At 39.5% G+C, this 24,478-nt stretch overlaps 2 protein-coding genes across 6 annotated transcripts in view; one reads left to right on the forward strand and one right to left on the reverse strand.

The window, feature by feature from the left end:
* Positions 1 to 5,324, reverse strand: part of DSPP (dentin sialophosphoprotein) — a 60,022-nt gene extending 54,698 nt beyond the window's left edge. The window contains exons 1-2 of the mRNA XM_070758042.1: positions 5,077 to 5,324; positions 1,909 to 1,998 (exon numbers count right to left, since the gene is read on the reverse strand). Of these exons, the coding sequence (XP_070614143.1) occupies positions 1,909 to 1,962 (54 nt within the window). The 5' untranslated portion in view covers positions 1,963 to 1,998; positions 5,077 to 5,324. The remainder of the gene's footprint in view (positions 1 to 1,908; positions 1,999 to 5,076) is intronic.
* Positions 1 to 24,478, forward strand: part of LOC139170600 (uncharacterized) — an 80,164-nt gene that overhangs the window by 36,454 nt on the left and 19,232 nt on the right. Inside the window, exon 1 of one of the 5 annotated variants that reach the window (XM_070758036.1) lies at positions 9,199 to 9,401. The exons of 3 other annotated variants lie outside the window; for them this stretch is intronic. In XM_070758036.1, coding sequence (XP_070614137.1) covers positions 9,365 to 9,401 — 37 coding nt within the window. In that variant the 5' untranslated portion in view covers positions 9,199 to 9,364. Of the gene's footprint in view, positions 1 to 9,198; positions 9,402 to 10,198; positions 10,282 to 24,478 lie in introns of those variants that run through there. One more of the 5 variants, XM_070758038.1, reaches the window with a different exon arrangement.

The following is a 24,478-nucleotide window of genomic DNA, read 5'->3' on the forward strand; positions in this document are numbered from 1 at the left end:
AATACAAATTAGCACAATTTCTTTGGACTGGGCGGTGTCAAATTTTATTGCAAATAAATGGACAAACTGGTGTTTTACATATGCAATTTTCAGAATTTCACTGTGGCCCTTAAATAAATGCATACAAAAGTGAAATATACACAGAAAAGTCACTTGAAAAATGGGAGCATAGTAGGAAAAATACACTGCCCCCCAAAAAATAAGAGGAACATTTAAAAAACAGAATATAACTTCAAGCAAACTTCTGAGAAATCAAACTGTCCACATAGGAAGTAACACTGATCGACAGTCAACTTCACTTGCTGCTGTGCAAATGGAATAGTTGTGCAAATATTTCATTCATTCAGATCTAGGATGTGTTATTTGAGCGTTCCCTTTATTTTTTATTTTTTGCAATATAGTTTAAAAAGTGATTTTTCAAAGAATTGCATTAAAATATGCAAACATCCTATGGTCTTTTCCCCCCCTGAATTCTGCGAGTGACGTAGAATTAAATCAAAATGGGAATACCTACATCCTAAGTTCTATGTAAGAACTGTTGCATGAATTGGATATATCAAGTTTAATGAAAAGAAAAACTAGAGGTGATATGATAGTAGGGTTCCAATATCTAAATACCTGCCAAAAGGAAGATGGTTAAAACAATTACAGTGATGCCTTGTTTTATGAACTTAATTGGTTCCAGGACGAGGTTTGTAAGGTGAAAAGTTTGTAAGATGAAACAATGTTTCCCATAGGAATCAGTGGGAAAGCAATTAATGCGTGCAAGCCCAAAATTCATCTCTTTTGCCAGCCGAAGCGCCTGTTTTCACACTGAAGGGATTCCCCTGAGGCTCCCCTCCATGGGAAACCCCACCTCCAGACTTCTGTTGCTAGCGAAGCACCCGTTTTGTAATGCTGGGATTCCCCTGCAGCATCGGAAAAATGCAGAAGTCCAGAGGTGGGGTTTCCCATGGAAGGGGTCCTCAGGGGAATCTCAGCAGCGCAAAAACGGGCACTTCGCTGGCAACAGAAGTCTGGAGGTGGGATTTCCCAACGAGAGGAGCCTTCACCTGGCAATGGAAGTCCGGAGGCAGGGCATTCCAGCAGCGGCGGCAAGTTCATAAGGTGAAAATAGTTTGGAAGAAGAGGCAAAAAAATCTTAAACCCCGGGTTCGTATCTTGAAAAGTTTGTATGACGAGGGGTTCGTAAGACAAGGTATCACTGTAATTAGTGAAGTGGCTTGTCTTCATCGTTGGAGGTTTTTAAGAAGAGGCTGGACAGCCATTTGTTAAAATGGTATAGGGTAGTGATGGTGAACCTATGGCACAGATGCCACAGGTGGCATGCAGAGCCATATCTGCTTGGCACCCGAGATGTTGCCCTAAGCTCAGCTCCAATATGTGTGTGTGTTCCGGCCAGGTGATTTTTGGCTCACACAGAGGCTCTGGGAGGGCGTTTTTGGCTTCCAGAGAGCCTCCTGGGGAATGGGGAAAGGCATTTTTACCCTTCCCTGGCTCCAGAGAAGTCTTTGAAGCCTAGGAAGGCCAAACACAAGCATGCTGGGCCCACTAGAAGTTGGGAAACAGGCCATTTCCACCCTGCAGAGAGCTTCTGCGGGATGAGAGAAGCTGTTTTTGCGCTCCCCGGGCATTGAATTATGGGTGTGGGCACTCACACATGTGCAATAGCGCATGCCCACACTCTTTCGGCACCCGAGGGAAAAAAGGTTCACCATCACTTGTATAGAGTTTCCTGCTCGATCATTGGGTTGGACTAGAAGACCTCTAAAGTCTCTTCCAAATCTATTATTCTGTTCTAACCATCTTTGCTTTTCTGTAGAAGAATATTTATTTCCCCCCATAAACTATGTAGTTCCAAATGAAAAGATGTGGCATTAATTCCACGAAGCCGTAAAAACAACTTACCGGGAGTGCCCCAGCCGCTACAACAATACAAAGAAACACAATTGTTTCCTTCATGCTCACCAACAGGCACAGTCTGACCTTGGAAACAATCTGCAAATAAAGAGATAATTCGATGCACATAAGAAAACAAGACACACTGTAGAAGGTAGACAGTCATATAGACCGGTTTTCCAACAAGTGCTGCGCCGTATTATTCAGGACACAAAGGAAAATGAAACGTTAGAGAAATAGGATGCGCATGTTACTACGTGAATGCTCCGCAGTTCTTCTCTGGATAAAGGCGGGATAGAAATGAAATAAATAAAAATATAAATAACGAATACTCCATCCCATCCCTTCCCTTTCCCAACAGCTGACTAGCAGTATTTGTTCATAGAACATGCTCTGAACTCGGGGACTTTTATTGGATCTCTCCTCAGCAACTTTAACTCAAAGATTTTTTTAAAAAAACAAATCTATGTTATACTTTGCAAGGTTGGGGTGCCTATAGGTTTGCTGATAACTACCTGTGCTGGAAGAGGTTTGTATGATTTTGGCTACATAGGAAACAGGTTTACACAGGCCAACAATTTGGTGAATGAGGGGTACTAAGTCTATGTGAGTCTAATGATGCAAACTGGTTGTGGCCACTTCACCTATGTGGGATTAGTTTCCATCATTTTCTTTCCCCCCCCCCCCCACTCCTCCCATTTTAAAATGCTTGTATCCTAAGATTTTTATTAATATTGATTGTTTCTTCATTGCTTATTTGACCCCTATGACAATCATTAAGTGTTTTTACCTCATGATTCTTGACAAATGTCTCTTTTTCTTTTATGTACAGTGAGAGCATCTGCACCAAAGACAAATTCCTTGTGTGTCCAATCACACTTGGCCAATTCTATTCTATTCTACTCTACTCTTTAACTTGTTGCTTGTCTCCTTACAATTTATATTCATAGTTTCCTGATTGCTTATTTGACCCCTATGACAATCATTAAGTGTTGTACCCCATGATTCTTGACAAATGTATCTTTTCTTTTATGCACACTGAGAGCATATGAGCCAAAGACAAATTCCTTGTGTCCGATCACACTTGGCCAATAAAGTATTCTATTCTATTCTATTCCATTCCATTCTATTCCATTCTATTCTATTCTATTCTGATACAGTTTATTTCAAAATATTCTGGTTTAGTGAACTGACTTTTACTGAGTCAAACTTTGACTTGATCTCTCCCCATGACAATCATTAAGTGTTGTACCTAATGATTCTTAACGAATGTATATTTTGTTTTCTGTACATTGAGAACATATGCACCCAGGACAAATTCCTCGTGTGTCCAATCACACTTGGCCAATAAAGAATTCTATTCTGTTCTATTCTATTCTATAGGCTAACAAAAGAGTTTTTTATTTAAAAAATGGTAGTGAAGATTATTAAAGGTAAAAATAAGAGACTAAATTACAAATCCAGGGTTGATCCCACTGTAAACTCTTCAACAATACCCATTTGAAACAGATCTTTCTCAGTTTCATTGGGATCTAATCGTTTCCCTTTTCGTAATCTCAGCAACCTTTTCTCCAGCAACCTCTTCTCAATTAGTTCTGTTAACCTCAATTTCTGTCAACAGCTGCTGAAAACACAGTTGCCTGGTTTTTTAAAAATTTATAAATGTGTGTTTGATCAAAATAGTCACTTTCCTGTTGCTTATACTCTAGCTCAGAGGTCTTCAAATTTGGCAACTTTAAGACTTGTGGACCTCAACTCCCAGAATTATGGGAGTTGAAGTCCACAAGTCTTAAAGTTGCCAAGTTTAGGGATACTTGCTCTAGTTGAACTAAAGCTTTAACATGAATCACAATTAATTAACTAAAACACCATATTAAATAAATATGATGCATTTTATGTGTTAACTTCTTTACAAACATATCGAGTATACAGATTGCTTTTCTGGTTGTTGTTGCTGCCGCTGTTGTTTCTTAACACTTTTCACTAAAAGACTTTGAATATTAATAGACATATTATGAAGCCCTGTAAATTCCCGAAGGACCAACACCCCACCGCCATTTTTGATGTCATTCCATTCTGTATAAAGTTGCCTGGGATGTGATTGATTTAAAATCTGGAAGAAACTTATTCTCAGGCATTCCAAAATAAAATATTTGAGACTCGTTTCATTGACGATACACATTGCTTCAGTTCCTATCATGGATATGACGCAACTACTATGTGCATATTAACAATTTCTCCCTTCCAAAATAACGTATGTGGAGGCTTAATCAGATAGTCTGCTTCTCCCAATATGCTAAATTAGGACATTGACCTACAAAATAACCTACCCAAGAGTACACTAACAAGTTTTATAAAGCCTCCTGCTTTCGGTCAACTGTGAGGCGATATTCTCCAAGTTCAATCTGAAACAGTTTAGTCTTGCGATAGATATTTCACCTCCTCACTGGACATAGTTGGATGCCACAGGATATGCAGAGAATGAAAATAGGTCAGACAGAGTGAGAATCTCTTGCTATTTTATTTTTTTTCCTGGTTTTTTTCCCCAGACAAGGCTGGTCTGAGTATTTGCAAAGCCTTGTGATACCGGTTTTCACATTGTACAATTTAAACAAGAGGGTTTTTTTTTTTTCAAAGTCATTCAAATCTTTTAACTACACCATCATTGCCTATTCAATATGACTTTTCACTATTTTCTCCTTAATGTTTTGACATGCACCTTCTCATCTCCCATAACGAGTTATCTAAGTTATGCTGCATCTTATAAACTGGACTTTAGTCCATGAAAGCAAATGTCCCAATAAATCTATTACCCTACTGTGAGTCCTTTCTGTTGTTCTAACAGAAAGGAAATATTTATTTATTTATTTATATTTATTTATTTTGTCCAATGCATAACAATACACAATGAAGGTTATAGAGGTTATACTCGAGTAAAATATATTAGAGAAAGAATAGAAGTGAAAATTTAGGAATAGAATATATCAATTAGAGAATAGAAGGATATTATGAGAGTAGTATAAGAGGATTAGAATAGAAGAATAGTAGATATGATATATGAGATATGAGATAGAGGAGAGAGAATAGGGCAGGGGATGGGAGGCACGCTAGTGCACTTATGCACGCCCCTTACTGACCTCTTTGGAAATAGGTGAGGGTCAAACTCTGATTCCTTACCTTGACTTCCAAGAAAGACACTATCTTTGAGATCTCAAATGGCTGCGACAGGACTGATGGAAGGTTTCCCTGTCACCTTTGAACCTTCTGAAATTTAAATGCTTGCCTAGGTACGATCCTAACCAATCATTGCTCTTGGGGCAGTGTACGATGCAACTGGGTGGTGAAGTACATATTAACTGCCCACGCTTCCTTAACAGGGCTTCCTAGCCCCCAAAATCAGCCCGGTTCCAGTGTGACTAGACCGATTTCTATCCACTTAATTAAAAAGCTCACATGAAATGAGTTTACGCTCTCTTAAATATATAGAATCAGTTGGCTGCAGTAATGAGCTGTGCTAGACACGGTGACCTAGACATTTCCCCCCCCCCCTCCATTGTGGTCATTCGGATTTATAATCAACTTTCTCCAGGGAATAGGCTTTCTTGGTGTATCCTATGGCTCGTTTAATTATTGAGGCATTAATTAACCAAACAACATGATAAAAATTGCTCAATTGATGTGTCATAACACATTTGTACTCTCCTTATGCAAAACAGATACGAGCATGGGAGGGAATGGAAGTTAATAGATTATCCAGTAAACCTATCAATGCGGGAAGACAGAATCTTCTGCAAGGTTGAATTGAATCCTATATATATTTGTGAAGTCCCAAGTCCTAATTAGTTCAGCAAGACCAACTCTCAAATAAGATTGTAGTTGAAATGTTCTAATTTAGGAGATTTAGATAAATCTAGTCCAAGAGTTATTTCTGTTTCACCAGACATCCCTGAAAGGTAACTGGAGAATCATAGAATCATAGACTTGGAAGGGACCTCCAGGGTTATTGGGTCCAACCCCTTGCTCAATGCAGGATTAATTAAACCATCCCAGAAAGAGGACTGTTCAGTCTCTGTTTGAAGACCTCCAGTGAAGGCGAGCCCACCACCTCCTGTAGCAAACTGTTCCATCGGTTTATCACCCTTACCGTTAGAAAGTTTTTTCTGATATCTCATCTAAATCTACTCCCTTGTAGTTTCATTCCATTGTTTCTCGTCCTTCCCTGTGCTAATGAGAACAATGCTGATCCCTCTGCTCTGTGGCAGCCCTTCAGATACTATTTGTAGACAGCTATCAAGTCTCCTCTCAGTCTTCTTCTTTGCAGACTAAACATCCCTAGATCCTTTAACCATTCCTCATACATTTCTCAATGTTTGCAGCTATGTGAGTGTATATATTTTAAAATATATAAATATATATATATAACTATTGATATTGACAAAATTGAAGGGGTCCAAAGACGGGCTACAAGAATGGTGGAAGGTCTTAAGCATAAAACGTATCAGGAAAGACTTCATGGACTCCATCTGTATAGTCTGGAGGACAGAAGGAAAAGGGGGGACATGATCGAAACATTTAAATATATTAAAGGGTTAAATAAGGTCCAGGAGGGAAGTGTTTTTAATAGGAAAGTGAACACAAGAACAAGGGGACACAATCTGAAGTTAGTTGGGGGAAAGATCAAAAGCAACATGAGAAAATATTATTTGACTGAAAGAGTAGTAGATCCTTGGAACAAACTTCCAGCAGACGTGGTAGATAAATCCACAGTAACTGAATTTAAACATGCCTGGGATAAGCATATATCCATCCTAAGATAAAATACAGAAAATAGTATAAGGGCAGACTAGATGGACCAGGAGGTCTTTTTCTGCCGTCAGACTTCTATGTTTCTATAACTATATCTACAGCAGCACAAAGCTTACAACTTCAGCCTGATGATGGTGAAACATCGCATAGACACTCAAAATATTGCACAGGGCAAAACCCAAACTCAGAACAATCTACATATATATATAAATATATACAAATCTACCGGAGCTAGATGAATCAAAAATTTGAATTAAGATCGCTGGGAGAAAAGTGCCTCTTAATGTGGGTGAAGAAGCTACATGCAAAAGTTGGCTTGAAACTCAACATTAAGGACACTAAGATCATGGCATCTGGCCCTCTCAATTCCGGGGAAATGGATGGGAAGAAATGGAGGTAGTAACAGATCTTATTTTCCTGGGCTCCAAGATCACTGCAGATGGGGACTGCAGCCAAAAATTAAAAGTCTCTTGCTACTGGGGAGGAACGCTATGACAAATCTAGACAGCATACTCAAAACCAGAGATATCACCCTGCAAAAAAAAATGTGTATAGTCAAGACTATGGTTTTCCCAATTGAAATTTATGGCTGCGAAAGTTGGACCATAAGAAAGGCTGAGCGACAAAGAATTGAGGCCTTTGAACTATGGTGCTGGAGAAGACTACTTCAGCTTCAACCACAACAACATAAGAGCACACAACAGATTTAAACTTAATATTAACCACTCCAAACTTGACTGTAAAAAATATAACTTCAGTAACCAAGTTGTCGAAGCGTGGAATTCATTACCGGACTCCATAGTGTCATCCCCAAACCCCCAACACTTTACCCTTAGATTATCCATGGTTGACCTCTCCAGATTCCTAAGAGGTCAGTAAGGGGCGAGTACAAGTGCACTAGAGTGCCTTCCATCCCCTGTTCTATTGCTCTCCTATATCTCCTATACCTTTCTCCTATTCCTATATCTCTTCTTCTATTCTTTCTTAGATATGTTTTACTATGAGTATATTCTCTATAACCTTCATCATGTATTTTACTATGTGTATACCCACTAAAACCTTCATTGTGTATTGGACAAAATCGATCAATCAGTAATGAATAAATAATAAATTAGCCAGGCCAGACCACCTGACAAAAAAACATATCAAGACTGCATATCGGAATGATACGCCCCAGAACAATGGGAAGTTCCTTTCTGTATTCATACAAAAAAGGTCATCCAAATGTCCTGGGTTGACATTAAAAAAAATCCCTATGTTTAGAATATGTCAGATGTGATTTTTCTATTGAACAAATGGCAAACTGCCATAGAGATGAAACTTACTTGATAGGCAGGTGTAAGATTATGGTCCAGTGTCTGCAAACAAGCTAGGAATCATAAAACAAACTAGTATAAATGCACTAGAGTGCCTTCCGTCCTCCGTCCTATTGCTTTCCTATACCTCCTATACCATTCTTCTTTTCCTATATTTCTTCTATTCTTTCATTGATACATTTTATTCCTATATCTTCTCTTCTTCTCTTCTTTCTTAGATATATTTTACTATGAGTATATCCTCTATAACCTTCATTTTGTATTTTACTATGTGCATGTATACCCATTGAAACCCTCATTGTGTATTGGACAAAATCAATCAATCAATCAATAAATAAATAAATAAATAAGACGCTTAAGAGTCCCTTATTTTATTTATTTATTTATTAGATTTGTATGCTGCCCCTCTCCATAGACTGGAACCAGCCAGTCCTAGAGGAGATCAACCCTGACTGCTCTTCAGAAGGCCAAATCCTGAAGATGAAACTCAAATACTTTGGCCACTAATGAGAAGGAAGGATTTGCTGGAGAAGAGCCTAACTTGGAACTGGGACAGTTGTGCACATGTGCTGCAGCTTCTGTACATGCACAGAAGCATTGCACATGTGCAGAATTGATAAAATTATTTACACCCTCTGCTGCATGACCACAGACGTATCTTCAGACAATACTGACTCCTTCAACTAAGAAATGGGGACGTTGGGGAGATTTGCACTGTCCCTACAGCCACCACCGGACAGGGGAATCCTTTATCCCTAATGCCATTGGTACTAGATTTATAAAATCGTACAGCTGGAAGAAACCCTTTAGTTTATCCCGTTTAACACCTTGCTAAGAACAGGAATTCGTTAAACCCTTCCCAGTAGATGATAGTTCACGCTGTGCTGGACTGCATCCAATGAATGATGATTCTGTTCTTTAACTATTTTTACTGGCAGTTTCATCTAATAGAGTCTGTATTTCAGTAACTAGCAGACTTAGTGATGCAGAGAGCCAGGTCAGGGTTATATTTCAGGGCTCATGGTTTAAGATTATTGGGCAATGCTTCAACGGGAAAAGAGCATTGAACTATTTAAGCAATGTGCGGAAGCAAAAATATCGGCGAAAATTGCCAAAATCTCGCTCCCATGCGCGTCCTCCCACAAGAGTTTGCTTGCTGCACATGCGCAGATGCCAAATCTTGCACTGATGGGCCCGCACACGCCGATGGGCTCGCGTGCACTGATTGGCATGCGCATGGCTGCCAGATGTGCGCAAATGCACCCGCAACAGCCTCAGAGGGCGCATCAGTAGCACCAAAGACGAGGAGCCCCCTGCTGGTCATGATATGCAATTAGGGCGTCATGCATTTCTTTGGCGTGGGACAAACACAACACATCAGTGGGTATGATTGTGTAGTACATAGGTTTTTTATAATAATGTGTTTTAAATTCGTTTTTTAATTCTTTAACATTAGATTTGTATTTATATTGTATTGATGTTATGTTGTGAGCTGCCCCGAGTCTTCGGAGAGGGGCAGCATGCAAATCTAATAAATTATTATTATTATTATTATTATTATTATTATTATTATTATTATTATCAATCTTGCTGGCTGGAGAATTCTGGGAGTTGAAGTTCACAAGTTTGGAGACCTCTGGTTTAAGGTTAAACCTTTTGGGGTTTGGGGAAGAAACCCCAGATTCGGGTAGTGTATTAATCACTCTGTTGCTGAAGTTGTATTTTCCGCAGTGGAGTTTTGAGTGGTTGACATTGAGTTTGAATCTATTGTGTGCTTGTGTATCGTTGCGGTAGAAGCTGAAGTATTCATTGACAGGTAGGATATTGTGGCAGATGATTTTATGAACTACAGGTAGGTCAGATTGAAGACAATGTAGCTCTAAGCTACCGTATTTTTCAGAGTATAAGATACACCTTTTTCCACCCTAAAAGAGGCTGAATGTAGCTCCCCCACCCCCCAGCCCTAACCAGATGCTAACAATGAATGTTCCTAGCTCCTATTGGCTTGCAAGCTCTTTCATTGTTACTCTCTGCGAATAATGTTTTCCAAGCTCTAAGTCTTTGCAGGATTTTTACCCCATTGCTCTACTTGCTCCAAATGTTTCTTTCCAGGTGCTAATGATGTTCCCAGCTCTTAGCAGCTTGCAAGCTCTTTCATTGTTACTCTCTTAGAATAAGTTTTTTTTTAAAGCCCTAACCAGGGGATAAAATAATGTGCTGAAGCTGACCAGACTAAGGCTGCTAGCTAGGTGAATACCTGGTAAGCAGCTATTTTTCCCTATTTTCCTCTCCCAAACTAAGGTGTGTCTTATACTCAGGTGTGTCTTATACAGTAACTAAGCCCAAAATTTCAAGTCTGGTGGAATAAGGTATTCTGTTGTGAGTAGAACTCTGTTGGGAACAGAACTTGAACTCAAGAGTTAAGCAGGAAAAGCTGAGCTGGTAGAAAGAAGGGGACAGGTTATTTTATAAAGTTACCTTTTTTTGGGACTCAGTAGGATCAAAAGAGGTGTGCAGTCTAAATAACTATGACAGACAGTCATTATCTGTCTGGCAAAACAATATTCATGTGGGATGAGACGGGCTTTAAATAGATAAACCACCATACATTAAACACAAAAGGGGAAGATTGCCTTGCAGGTCATTTGGGGAAGACAACAAAATAGCTCCAACCACAGACAACCGCACAGAAAATATATACATACATTTTAAAATATGAGTTTATCAGAAGAGGCTGTTCCATTGCTGATTTAAACAACAAAAAAAGTCATTGTGTAGGTAGCCCTTGACTTACAACCACAATTGAGCTCAAAATCTCCACGGCTAAGCAAACGTTAAGTGAACATTTGGCATCGGACCAGAATACTTACGGGACCATCTTCTTGCCACACGAATCCCAGCGGCCGATAAGGTCCCACAGAGTCAGCCTTCTCCGGGTCCCGTCGACTAAACAATGTCATTTGGCGGGACCCAGGGGAAGAGCCTTCTCTGTGGTGGCCCCGACCCTCTGGAATCAACTCCCCCTAGAGATTAGAACTGCCCCCACCCTCCTCACCTTCCGCAAGCCTTTGAAAACCCATCTATGTCGCCAGACATGGGGTAAATGATGTATCCCCTAGCTAATAAGATTTAATGTATGGTTATGATTGGGTCGTACGGTTGTTTTTAACGATTAGGGTTTTTAGTCACAGTTTTAATTATTGGATTTGTCACATGTTGTTTACTGTTGTTGTGAGTCATCAGAGAGGGGCAGCATATAAATCTGTTAAATTATTATTATTATTATTATTATTATTATTATTATTATTATTATTATCATTATTATTATTTTACAACCTTTGTTGCCACCGTTGTTAAGTGAATCTTTGCAATTGTTAAGTCAACCATGTAGTCGTTAAGCGAATCTGGCTTCCCCATATACCCCTAGCTACTATGGTTTTATGTATGGTCTGTTAGGTTGTGTGATTGTTTTTCTTTCTTATAATAAGGGTTTTAGAGCAGAAAAGTTATTCTCAAAAAACGTGTATCTAAATAATAGCAAATATTCCTTTTATTACACCTCAGCAACAATGTTGATTGACTATTATATAGAGTTTTTAGTCGTACTTTCTTTAATATATTAGATTTCTTCTTTATGCCTCATTTTATACTTATTCTGTGAGCCGCCCCGAGTTTTCAAAGAAGGGCAGCATACAAATCTTATAAATAAATAAATGAATTAATGAATTAATGAATTAATGAATTGATGAATTGATGAATTGATGAATTGATGAATTGATGAATTAATGAATTAATGAATAAATAAACAAATAAACAAATAAATAAAGTTGGTAATATGACTGCCTTCCCACAATTCTATAAAATAGCTGTTCAGAAGAGGTAAAAGACTAATTAATCTAATGTTTGGTTTATTTATTTTTCAAAAAATTGTATTTATCCTCAACATTAAAATACAAAATAAGGGAATAAAGCAAAAAAAGAGAACCAGCAAACATCAAACACTAATATTAAAAATAAAAAATGTACAAAAAAAATTAACACTGGTTGAAAAACACTGTACTAAGATATTAGAGAAGGAAGGATAATTAAAAAGCTATTAAGTATTCAATAAATAGTGCATAAACTTACTACCCCCACTGTTTCCAGCGCTATCTGACTAATATAAATCAGTCTAAAACATCCCTCACTAAAACAAAAACATAAAAAAGTGGGGGCAATCTATTTATCTGTAACATGGCAGGATAAAATGACCACGTCCTCTTCATACAGGTCCACATACACACCTTTCACAAGCTGGTGTGTTGCCTGTGTTGAGCTTGACATAATTACACAGAACCTTCTCTGGTTGCCCTCAAGGAAGTGGAATAAATACCACTTTCTCGGAAGACATGGTTTTTTTGAAAAACGGAAACAGCAGGGATGCATTGCCATATAAGGAGCTTCCTTGTCGTAGCTGTCTCTCCCTCCTGGATTAACAGCCAAAGTAAACTGAGAGCCACCATGTAGGAATAAGGATATAACCCAGTTTCTTACACACTTATCCACACTCTTTATTTCCACTGCCAAGCCCAAGGTACATTGAACACACCCAGAGCAAATACACGTAAATTTGTTACCCGTTTGCAATGAGCATATTTTTTATTTCAGCACATGAAGTTCTTTATAATAGATGAAGCAATCCTAGGGGCGGGCAGGGTGAGGGACAGTCAGTGTGGTCTAAGGCTGGAAAAGTCCCACGTTCGGGTCCTTATTTAACTCCAGGAAGTTCATTTGCTGCTATCTCTCCTCTATAAGTGCCCCTAATGGTCAATAGGATAAAAGGGAGCTCATAAACATGCAACTCTATACAGTGGTCCCTCTACTTGCGAACTTAATTCCTTCCGTGACCAGGTTCTTAATTAGGAAAGTTTGTAAGAAGAAGTAATTTTTCCCCTAGGAATCAATGTAAAAGCAAATAATGTGTGCGATTGGGGAAACTACAGGGAGGGTGGAGGCCCTGTTTCCTCCCAGGAGATTCCTAGAGAGGCCCCACGGAGGCTTCTCCCCGCCTTTTCCGGCCCCGTTTCCTCCCAAGACATTCCTAGAGAGGCCCCACGGAGGCTTCTCCCCGCCTTTTCCGGTCCTGTTTCCTCCCAGGAGATTCCTAGAGAGGCCCCACAGAGGCTTCTCCCTGCCTTTTCTGGCCCTGTTTCCTCCCAGGAGATTCCTAGAGAGGCCCCACGGAGGCTTTTCCTGCCTTTTCTGGCCCTGTTTCCTCCCAGGAGATTCCTAGAGAGGCCCCACGGAGGCTTCTCTCTGCCTTTTCTGGTCACAGTTTCGGAGGCTCGGGTTTGTAAGTGGAAAATGGTTCTTGAGAAGAGGCAAAAAAAATCTTGAACACCCGGTTCTTCCCTAGAAAAGTTCGTAAGTAGAGGCGTTCTTAGGTAGAGGTACCACTGTAAATGAATTATGATGGCCTCCCTGAAATGCTAATGCTTATTTTTCCCCAACTATTGACTGGGTTGCACTAACCCAGATTAGAGCAAAATTGGCTTTGGTTTAGTTTTGTGGATGAATCCAGCAATTACAGCTTGTAAACTGTAATTTGTAGTTTGTAAATTGCAAATTATGGCTAGGACAGTGCATGAATTCAGGCAAGTTTGAATTGCTTGGCCAATCATGGCTGAGTCAATTATGATTTGAATGTGTGAATTCAGTAATTGGCATGATTTGCTTGAATGTGGAAATTTGGTAATTGGCCATGAGTTGCTTGAATGTGCGGATTTAATAATTGGCATGATTTGCTTAGCAGAGTTAGTCTATATGTGCATTTATGTTCCTCTACCATTTGAAGAAAAATACATGGATATATATACAATATATCCCGCGGACTGGCAGGACCTTGGAGAAGAGCCTTCTCTGTGGCGCCTCCAGTTCTCTGGAACCAACTCCTCCCAGAAATTCGCACCGCCCCCACCCTCCTGAGCTTCCGAAAGGCTTTAAAAACTTTAGCTCCCTTAACTAAAGATGAAGCAGGCCCATCAGCAGGGTGGACAAATCTTATTTAAAAGATCCTTCAGGAAGATAGTTAAGAAGAAATCAGGTTGTTAATCAAACAAAGGAGAAGAAATATCACCTGAATCAGACAAAATAAATTAGGCCTGAACAAATGTAGAATAAATGTTTAAAAAGTAAAAGTTGGATGATTTCAATTGCAAAGCAATGCTTTTACTTAGAGATTTTCTTTTCAGAAAATACAGATACTCTCTTGAAGAAGAATATTTATGCTAGGCTAAAATTTTCAGGCTGCATCTAAAACATCTAATTTTCTGGAAATGGAAAATCGTGTTTATTCTGTGTTTTCCAGTGTAAATTTTCTGTGCTGTATTTGCTTGTTTTGTTATTCCATCATTCAGACCATACAAATATAAAAGAGTGTATTTACGTACAAAATAAAATTTGTGTGTGGGGTGTTTCCTTAACTTGATTGCTATTTCTACTGCCACATTCTTTAACATGACTATAATTTGACCGAAATCCTCCATCTTACCACTCTTCTTTTTCATTTCTAAAAAGCTACTCTGAACATATTAAGGTGCTTTCTTTCACAAATAGCTTTTTCTCTGTCATCTACAGGTTCTAATAACACCCCACTCTGTGAAATTCAGCCTTGTTTTTTATAGCAGTTCCTGTTGATCGTGGAAAAGCAAGAAAAAATTTAAAACTTAATCTGAATTTTTTAAAAATTTGCATTAGTCTTATATGCTTTTGGGCATCCACACCAACAATCCACAAAAGACAATGTAATTAAACCTCCAACAACAAAATCCCCAAACTAAATTCAGATGATCGTAATACCTGCTCATTTTGAAGATTACTGACCGATTACTTATTATCCAGTGATGGCGAACCTGAGGTAGTTTATTTGTTTATTTTATCAAGTACATATTGGAGGCATGTAAAGATATAATAATGTTGATACACATGATACTAGTAAAAAATAAAAGAAACTTTAGGGCAGGGGACAGAAGGCACGCTGGTTGACTTATGCATGCCCTTTACTGACCTCTTAGGAATCAGGAGAGGTCAACAGTGGACAGTCTAAGGGTCACGTTTTGGGGGTTAGGTGATGATACTACAGAGTCAGGTACTGAGTTCCATGCATCAACTACTCGGTTACTATAGTTGTATTTCCTGCAGTTGAGTTTGAAGGGGTTTACTTTTATTATTATTATTATTATTATTATTATTATTATTATTATTATTAATCATTAGATTTGTATGCCGCCCCTCTCCGAAGACTCGGGCGGTTCACAGCAACAGTAAACAATGTATAACAAATCCAGTAATTAAAACTATGGCTAAAAACTTTAAGTTTGTATCTGTTGTGACTTAAAACAATTTTGTGTGCTCGTGCGTTGTTGTGATTGAAGCTGAAGTGGTCGTTGACAGGAAGGACATTGTAGCAGATGATTTTATGGGCTATGCTTAGGTTGTGTTTAAGTCAACATAGTTCTAAGCTTTCTAAACCTTTTTTGGTTCATGTGCCAAAAGGGTGTGTGTGGCCATGGATATACACACCGCCACACTGCACCCTGCGCATATGCACAGGATTTACTGAAGCCTGGTACCTGAAAAAAAATGTAATAATTTTGTGCAAACTGTCAACTACTTTGGATAGTTTTATTCAGTGAAGAGCTACCAAAGTTTTTACTACCACACTGTGGGCATGGGTTATGCATTTTCTTTCAACATCTTTCAGTGCATATTGGGTGTTCTGGGGTGGAGCTCCATTTTCGCTACCCCCAATGCATTCCACCACCACCACTCCGGTCCAGGCAGTAGCCCACCCCTGTTTTTATTTCACCTTTTGTTAAAGAGTCTTAAATTGTTATGTTATGGGTAGTGTCATGAAACATTTTGGCCACTAGGTGGTACTAAACTACATCATGAGTTGTACCCCATAATCATCACATTTATGACAAACCACCAGTTGAACTATCTTGCCTTGCATGTAATGAGTCTCTAGCGCATATATTATGTTTCACCTTTTAAATTGCATTACTGAAATAAATGAACTTTTGTACGATATTCTAATTTTTTGAGTTTCACCTGTATTGTTCTTAAAGTGAAATTTTGGATTTGGAATTTATAATTTGAATCCAATAAAAGAAGAAAAAGGTGGTGTCACAATTTTTTAGAAAAGTTTTTCTTAATGATTATATGAAATTAGTTGTTGACATTTTACCCTTGCTTCTTTTTCTTAAAATGAGACTATTAAAATTTATGGATTATGGACTTTCCTTTGTCTCTGGCCCATTTTTAGTTACGGGGAAACAGGCAGAAATAAATGCAAACCTGACCCTAGTCATTTTTTTAAAACTCAATTTTTCAGAGGTCGAGCAAGGGATACCAGAAGCCAACTAATTCAGGAAATTAGCATACTTATCCAATTTCCAAATGGGTAAAAAGTCTATCTTTATTGCCTATCTTTGTTAGTTTTGGAAATCTTAAGTATAGTATAATTTCCCAAATTATAGCCCACAAGGATATTCTATGGTTAATTTTTTTTTTTTGCAGGGAATTTTTGAAGAAAAATAAAAATAATGTAAGGCATAACCACAAAAACACCTACACAAGGACACAAACACATGCATCAATATTTGCTTTTATTTGAAATGCTATGCAATTTTCTTCTACAGAATAGAAACAGGGCAATAGCTATTTGCAACTGAGAAGAAACACAATGAAGCGGCTTGTTGAAGTTAACTTTAGTTACCGTATTTTTCGGAGTATAAGACGCACCTCCCCCCCCCCCCCAAAGAGGCTAAAAATTTGGGTTGGAGGCATGATTCATCAGGAAAGCAGGAACCGGAGGAGTCCTGGAAGATGCAGTGAGCTCTTTCATCCTCGCACTGGAGCGGACCCCGACCTCCGTGGACCGGTCACAGATAGCAGGCGGGCCAGTCACAGACAGCGGGCAGGACGGATGCGGCCTGCGGCCTGTGGGCTGCCCCTTGCCCAGGTCTGTGTTATCCCCATTTTTTTTTCCAAATATTTTTATTGTTTTTCAAAAAGATAAAGACATACAACATTAAACATTTAAGGAGCTGCCATTGCTCCGCTCGTCGTAGAAGTCTAACTAGTACAGAAATATAAAAAACCCTAACTGTTATCAGATCAATGCAGAGATGCCACATGTGTAAATTACATTCTTATTGTATTTAACTCTATATTTTTAATATTAAACTTATTAGTTAAATTTATTTATATTTTAAGGTATTATGTACTTATACAAAAAGAAAAGAAAGAAACAAAATATTAGCAATGAAGAAAAAAGAAAAGATATACAGTAGTCCCTCGCTATACCGCGCTTCACCTACTGCGGCTTCACTTCATCGCGGGTTTCTGAGGAAGTCGATCGGCAGATTTAAACAGCCCGCCGAACTCGATCGGCAGGTTTTTCCAAAATATATATATATCTAAAATTGTAAATACTGTATTTAAATACTGTATCTAGAAACATAGAAACATAGAAACATAGAAGTCTGACGGCAGAAAAAGACCTCATGGTCCATCTAGTCTGCCCTTATACTATACTATACTATATCTTATACTATATCTAAAACTATATACTATATATACTATATCTAAAATAAATACTGTGTGGGAAGGGTTTATAAACACTTAAAACAATGAAAACAATGAAAACTTACCAAACAATTACAATATAAATACTTAAATAAGTACTACCAGTCGATAAATTCCCCATCGCGGATTTCACCTATCGCGGCCAGGTCTGGAACGTAACACCAGCGATAGTTGAGGGACTACTGTACACTTCTAAGTTAATTATACTATATACTATTTCATTCTATCTTATAGTTCTTCAAATAGTTATATACTGTATTCTTATATGTTTAATTGTTAATACTGTGTTAGCCCCTTTTATCTGCCCCATACCACCATCCCCAGTGACCAAAGGGATTTAAGCCAATTGACCTAGGCCTAATGAAACAAGACTGCAAGAGACCCCCTAACCTGTCCCATCACCCAGCTCCCAGTGTGGAGTAGGTGAAAAACCCCCATCTGGATGATACTGGTCCTGGGAGCATTGACCAGTTTGAATGGAAATCATAAGTTGATTCCTCCAAAGGAATAAGAATAGCAAAAACATATGGCGTTCAAAATAAAGCTATTAAAATCCTTTTTCGGCAGCACAGTGGGAAATTTGTAACTGAACCAGTTACATGCTGCGGGCAGCACTCCGCTGAACTTTCCCGGCTTAAATTGATATTTTAGGCAGGTTTTTAAAAGAGCACGCCTTGAAAAGGAGCCCACAGAAAACCTGAGAAGCCCTTGGAAAGTTCCAGTCAGACATTACGTGTCAACCTAAGGCCAAATGACACTTGGTCAGTGACTAGGGAAGGAGGGTGCTTAGAGCAGCCTGAATTGACTAACAGAAGCTGGGCAGAGCCTTGACCACAGGAGCAAGCAAATTGTTGAAGAAGCATGTCAGATCATATCTCTGGTGGAATTTGCGTTTAAAGAAGAGGGTGCTTTAAAACTCAAACATCTAAAGTTGAGTGGCAAGCTCCATCAGTTAATGACAGATGAAATCATGAAGGAGCGAAGGATCAGTTGAGTCACGCCGGTGGATGGCTTTGGAGGGCTCAGGATGGGGAGGGTGTCTCCATCCTGACCCTTCTGGATCTCTCGGCAGTTTTGATGCCATCGACCATGGTATCTTGCCAGAATGACTTTGGTAACTGGAAATGGGGGTGGGGCACTCTTTTGCTGTGATTCTCCCTTCTCTGTGGCTGATACCAGTCAGTGCTGGTGGAAATAAAATAAAATGGATATTTATTTATTTATTTATTTATTTATTTATTTATTTATTTATTTATTTTGTCCAATACATAATACACATTGAAGAGAAAGATATGTAATAATATAAGTAAAGAAAAGAATAGAAGAAAATATATAAAAGTATAGGTGAACATATTTGAAAGGAAGAAAAGATAAATGAGATAAGGAGAGACAATTGGACAGGGGACGGAAGGCACACTGGTGCACTTATGCACGCCCCTTACTGACCTCTAAGGAACCTGGAGAGGTCAATCGTGGATAGTCTAAGGGAAAAATGTTTGGGGTTAGGGGTTGACACTACTGAGTCAGGTAATGAGTTCCATGCTTTGACAACTCGGTTGCTAAAGTCATATTTTTTACAGTCAAGTTTGGAGCAGTTAATATTAAGTTTGAATCTGTTGCGTACTCTTGTGCTGTTGCGATTGAAGCTGAAATAGTCATTGACAGGTAGAATGTTGCAGCATATGATCTTGTGGACAATACTTAGATCGTGTTTTAGGCGATATAGTTCTAAGCTTTCTAGACCTAGGATTGATAGTCTGCTTTCGTAGGGTATTCTGTTTCGAGTGGAGGAGTGAAGGGCTCTTCTGGTGAAGTATCTTTGGACATTTTCAAGGGTGTTGATGTCCAAGATGTGGTATGGGTTCCAAACAGATGAGCTGTATTCCAGGATGGGTCTGGCAAAAGTTTTGTAGGCATCTGATGGTCAATTGGATTCTTTTCAGAGGGACTCTCTTGCATCTAATACTGGGCATATGTCCAGCAACATAGTTAAGAAATTGGGGTACTTTGTTATTGAAAAGATTGGGGAAGTGAAGAGGAAACATAATTTAATAGTAAGGTGACCAGACATCCCGCATTTGGAGGGTTTTGAATAATTTATCCCACATCCCGCTGGGTTTCAAAAATGTCCCGATTTTAACAGACCTCCATGTTAACAGACCTCCGCCCAGAAGTTTTAAGAGAAAACCGAGGAAGGTGCTCCAGGTGCTACTTGAAGGCGCTGATCCCAGGTGCAGACAGGCAAGTGGTGGCGGTCGGGAAGGAGAGGGCATGGCGACCCAGAATCGGAGGCCCCTTCTGTCCTGGTCCCGGGGGAGGAGGAGGGGCTTGGCGGCATTGGCATCACATGGCCCCCACTCCCATCTTCTCCCCCTCCCCCTGCCTCCATCTGCCCCTCCCTTCCCTTTGTTGTAGCCTGAACGGTAGTGGCAGTGACGGCGGCAGCAGCAGCATTGAGCAGCACACAAAGGGGAGCGTGAGGAGGCGGAGCAAGAAGGGGAACTTCCTGAGCTGTTGAGGCTTGTCAAAGTGCATTTTACAAGCCTCCGCAGCTCGGGAAGTTCTGACAGCTCCTGTGGTCATGACCGATGCTGCTGCTGCCTTTGTTCGGAAACTTCAGGTCGTGCAGAATGCGGCTGCGAGAGCAATCATGGGCCTCCCCAGATATGCCCATGTCTCATCAACACTCCACAGCCTGCATTGGTTGCCGATCGGTTTCCGGTCACAATTCAAAGTGTTGGTTATGACCTATAAAGCCCTTCATGGCATCAGACCAGAATACCTTCGGGACCGCCTTCTGCCGCACGAATCTCAGCGACCAGTTAGGTCCCACAGAATTGGCCTTCTCCGGGTTCCGATGACAAAACAATGCCGTTTGGCGGGACCAAGGGGAAGACCCTTTTCTGTGGCGGCCCCGGCCCTCTGGAACCAACTCCCCCTAGAGATTAGAACTGCCCCCACCCTCCTTGCCTTTCGCAAGCTCCTAAAAACCCGCCTATGTCGCCAGGCTTGGGGAAATTGATATTCTCTGTAGCTACTATGATTTATGTATGGTTTGCTTGGGTTGTGTGATTAATTTTTATGATAAGGGTTTTAATCTGTTTTTTAATATTGGATTTGTACATTTTGTATTGTGTTGTGAGCCGCCCCGAGTCTTCGGAGAGGGGTGGCATACAAATCCAATAAATTATCATTATCATTATCATTATCATTATCATTATTTAAATGGGAATTGTATCATGTATAATGAAAATAGTAACAAAATTAAATTGGTTTTCCTTGTCTTTAACTATTCTAATAATGCCTAAGGAATGAATTATTATGGGATTGAAATTGTGCCCAGTCATCCTTGTGGAAAATATTTATTCTTGTTTTGCCCTTTTGCCTCAAAGGGACAACAACAAAGGAATGTTCTTCGGTAATTTTTGTTAAATCTAAACATTACTATATAATCCAGAAGAGGGTGATGTCAATAGAAACACTCCTTGTGGTTTCCAAGGGATTTACAGGGGAAAGCAATTAAATATTTGCAAGTTAACTCTAGTGGTTGAAGTCGATAATGTGACTGGAGCGATAAGAGAAATCTTATGTGACCTTTTACAAAAAAGAAAAGAAAAAAGGAAGGGGGGAGGAAGAGGAGGGAAGGAGGAAGAAAACCATAATCTGTAGTAGACTATCTGTGTTGAAGGATGAAAAATGGAAGTGAACAGGAAGTGAGCACTCAAGGCTAAATTGAAGTCCACAAGTCTAGGGGTCCATATGTTTAGGTGACAGGAGGCTAAAACATTTAAAGCAGCGGTCCCCAAACTACGGCCCGGCGGCCAGATGTGGTCCGCTGAGGCAATTTATCCGGCCCGCGGCAGCCCACGAGATTTTATCAATAGATATAATAAGCTCCCGAATCTCCTGTCAACTCACCGCGGTCTGCTGCTAAGCGAGGAGGCGGTACAGAGGCAAGCGGCAGGGAGGATAGGAGCGAGATAGAGAGAGAGGGAGAGAGAGAAAGAGAAAGAGGGAGAGGTACAAAGAGGGAGAGAGAAAGAGAATGAGTGAGAGAAAGAAAGAGAGAGAGGGACAGAGAAAGAAAGAGAGAGAGAAAGAGGGAGAGATAGAGAGGAAGAGAGAAAGAGGGATAGATGGAAAGAGAGAGAGAGAGAAAAGAGAAAAATGAGAAAATGATGGAGAGAAAACGAGGGAGAGGAAAATGAAACAAATGAGAGAGAAGGAAGAAAAGAGAGAGGGAAGAGAGAAATGGAGAGGAAGGAGGGAGGGAGGGAAGGAAGGAAGGAGAAATGGAGGGAGTTTGTTGATTTAAGTTTCAATTTACTTGTTAATAAAGAAGTATAAATTACTTTATTACTTAATTATTTAATTACTTCTTTATTTTAAATATTGTATTTGTTCCCATTTTGTTTTTTACTTTAAATGAGATTTTTGCAGTGTGCATAGGGATTTGTTCATAGGTTTTTTTTATAGTCCGGCCCTCCAACAGTCTGAGGGACAGTAAACTGGCCCCCTGTGTAAAAAGTTTGGGGACCCCTGATTTAAAGAATAACCAGTGGAACAGCTTGCCTTCAGAAGCTGTGAATGGTACAACACTGGAACGTTTAAAGAAGAGGTTGGATAAATATTTGTCTGAAGGGTGTAGGGTTTCCTACTTGAGTAGAGAGTTGGACTACAAGACTTCCAACTCTGTTATTCTGTTAAATTGGGGGACTTAATTGTGTTATCAGACGTTCATTCATAGGAACATAAAAGCTGTAAATATAGATAGATTGCAATTTCTGTTGCAGACAGAATCTCCTATTGGATTATATCTTCTCATACATTCCCATACATATATACCATTTGTGAGCCACCCCGAGTCTGCAGAGAGGGGCGGCATACAAATCTAATAAATTATTATTATTATTATTATTATTATTATTATTATTATTAAATTATTATTCATACAGTGTGGCCTAGTCAGTTGTTAGTTCATGCCCCCCCCCAGGCCTGCCAGCAAAGCCAGGTTTTCATGGCTTTACGGAAGGCCAGTAGAGTGGGAGCAGTACGAACATTGGGGGGTAGTTGGTTCCATAGAGCCGGGGCGGCCACAGAGAAGGCCCTTCCCCCTGGTCCCACCAACCTGCATTGCTTTGTCAACGGGACCTGGAGGAGGCCAACTCTGTGAGCTCTTATTGGTCTCTGGGAGGTATGTTGGAAGAGGCGGTCCCGTAAATATTTCCAGATAATTTATGCTATCAGGATTCCATTGTCATTTCCAGAATGGCTACCTAAGTGTTATCAAAGTCAGTCCACACTAAGAGCCGCATATAAAGGTATCTCATAAAACCATAATGATTATGACTGAGCTCTGTCAAAAAACGAACAAAAGGAAGCCACCAGGTGAAGAAGATCGGTATTCCTCAAACTCACACTTTAATTAGGGTGAAATTTCAGAATGGAAACGCTTTAAAGTATATGTTGTACCCACTAGTTAATCTCACCTAAGTATAATACAACCCATATAATCATTATATATTACAAAGCAAGATTTTGGATTTACTAGGATTAGGACAAATATTATTCACACACACACACACATGCAAACATACTCAATGTATCGCACCAATTTCTTGTTCAGTTTCTCACAATTTTAGAACATAGCAACAGCATTTAAACTTATATTCCGCTTCTAATGGCCTCAAGCCTGGAGGCACAGATAGGTCTTTAAACTTTTACGGAAGGCGAGGTGGGTAGGGCCAGTGCAAATCTCTGAGGGGAGCTGATTCCAGAGGGCCGGGGCCCCCACAGAGAAGGCTCTTCCCCTAGGTCCCATCAAATATATTTATTTTATTTATTTGTTTGTCAAACAATTATAGGGTGATAATTTGTACAAATTAAACATTAGATAAGTAATGATAAAAAGTAACAAAAGAAGACAATAGGACAGGGACGGTAGGCACAGTGGTGCGCTTATGCACGCCCCTTACAGACCTCTTAGAAAGGGGGAGAGGTCAATTGTAGATAGTCTAAGGTTAAAGGTTTTGGGGTTAGGAGTAGAAACCACAGAATCAGGTAGTGCATACCAGGCGTTGATGACTCTATTGCTGAAGTCGTATTTTTTGCAGTCAAGATTGGAGCGGTTGACATTTAGTTTAAATCGATTTCGTGCTCGTGTGTTGTTGCGGTTGAAGGTGAAGTAGTCGTTAACAGGTAGGACATTTTTAACAGGTAGGAAATAATTCTTTTCCTTGATTTCTTCTGGCAAAGCACCATAGACCAGTCTTTCTTAAATAACTTAAATCCTTTAAAAAAAAGTCTCTATATTTAAAAAAAAAGGTCTTCAAATAATACCCTGGATATTTCTCGCCGCATTGAAAAAAGACATAATTAATTACATTCTTTTCACAACACGTTTTGCGTCGAGATGAAACATTCCTCCGGGGATTTCTGTAAGTAAGTCACAAAACCCCAATCCTTAACCCGACAGCTGTTTTCCAAGTTCTGATTCATGAAACCTATGATTATATTCTAATAAATAAAGCCAGATCATCAGGACAGCATATAAATACTAGCTGCAGGGGAAAAGCCTCCTAGATCGAGCTGATTTCTTGGTTCTCCTGCTGGTGTTGATACAAAGCAAAGGTAAGACAAGGATTCTAGTGTGTTTCAGAATAAGCATCCAAATAAATGGGGTATATTTTAATAGATGCTCTCTGCACTGTTACATTTTCTTTTGTTAGATTTAATGATTGTTTAAGATATGATGATTTCAGCTGTAGATGAAATGTCCGATTCTTTCACACAGTGATCTGGTGGCTAAAATTAGAAGTCTATAGCCA

Source organism: Erythrolamprus reginae, chromosome 7, assembly GCF_031021105.1.
Source record: "Erythrolamprus reginae isolate rEryReg1 chromosome 7, rEryReg1.hap1, whole genome shotgun sequence".
NCBI lineage: Eukaryota > Metazoa > Chordata > Lepidosauria > Squamata > Dipsadidae > Erythrolamprus > Erythrolamprus reginae.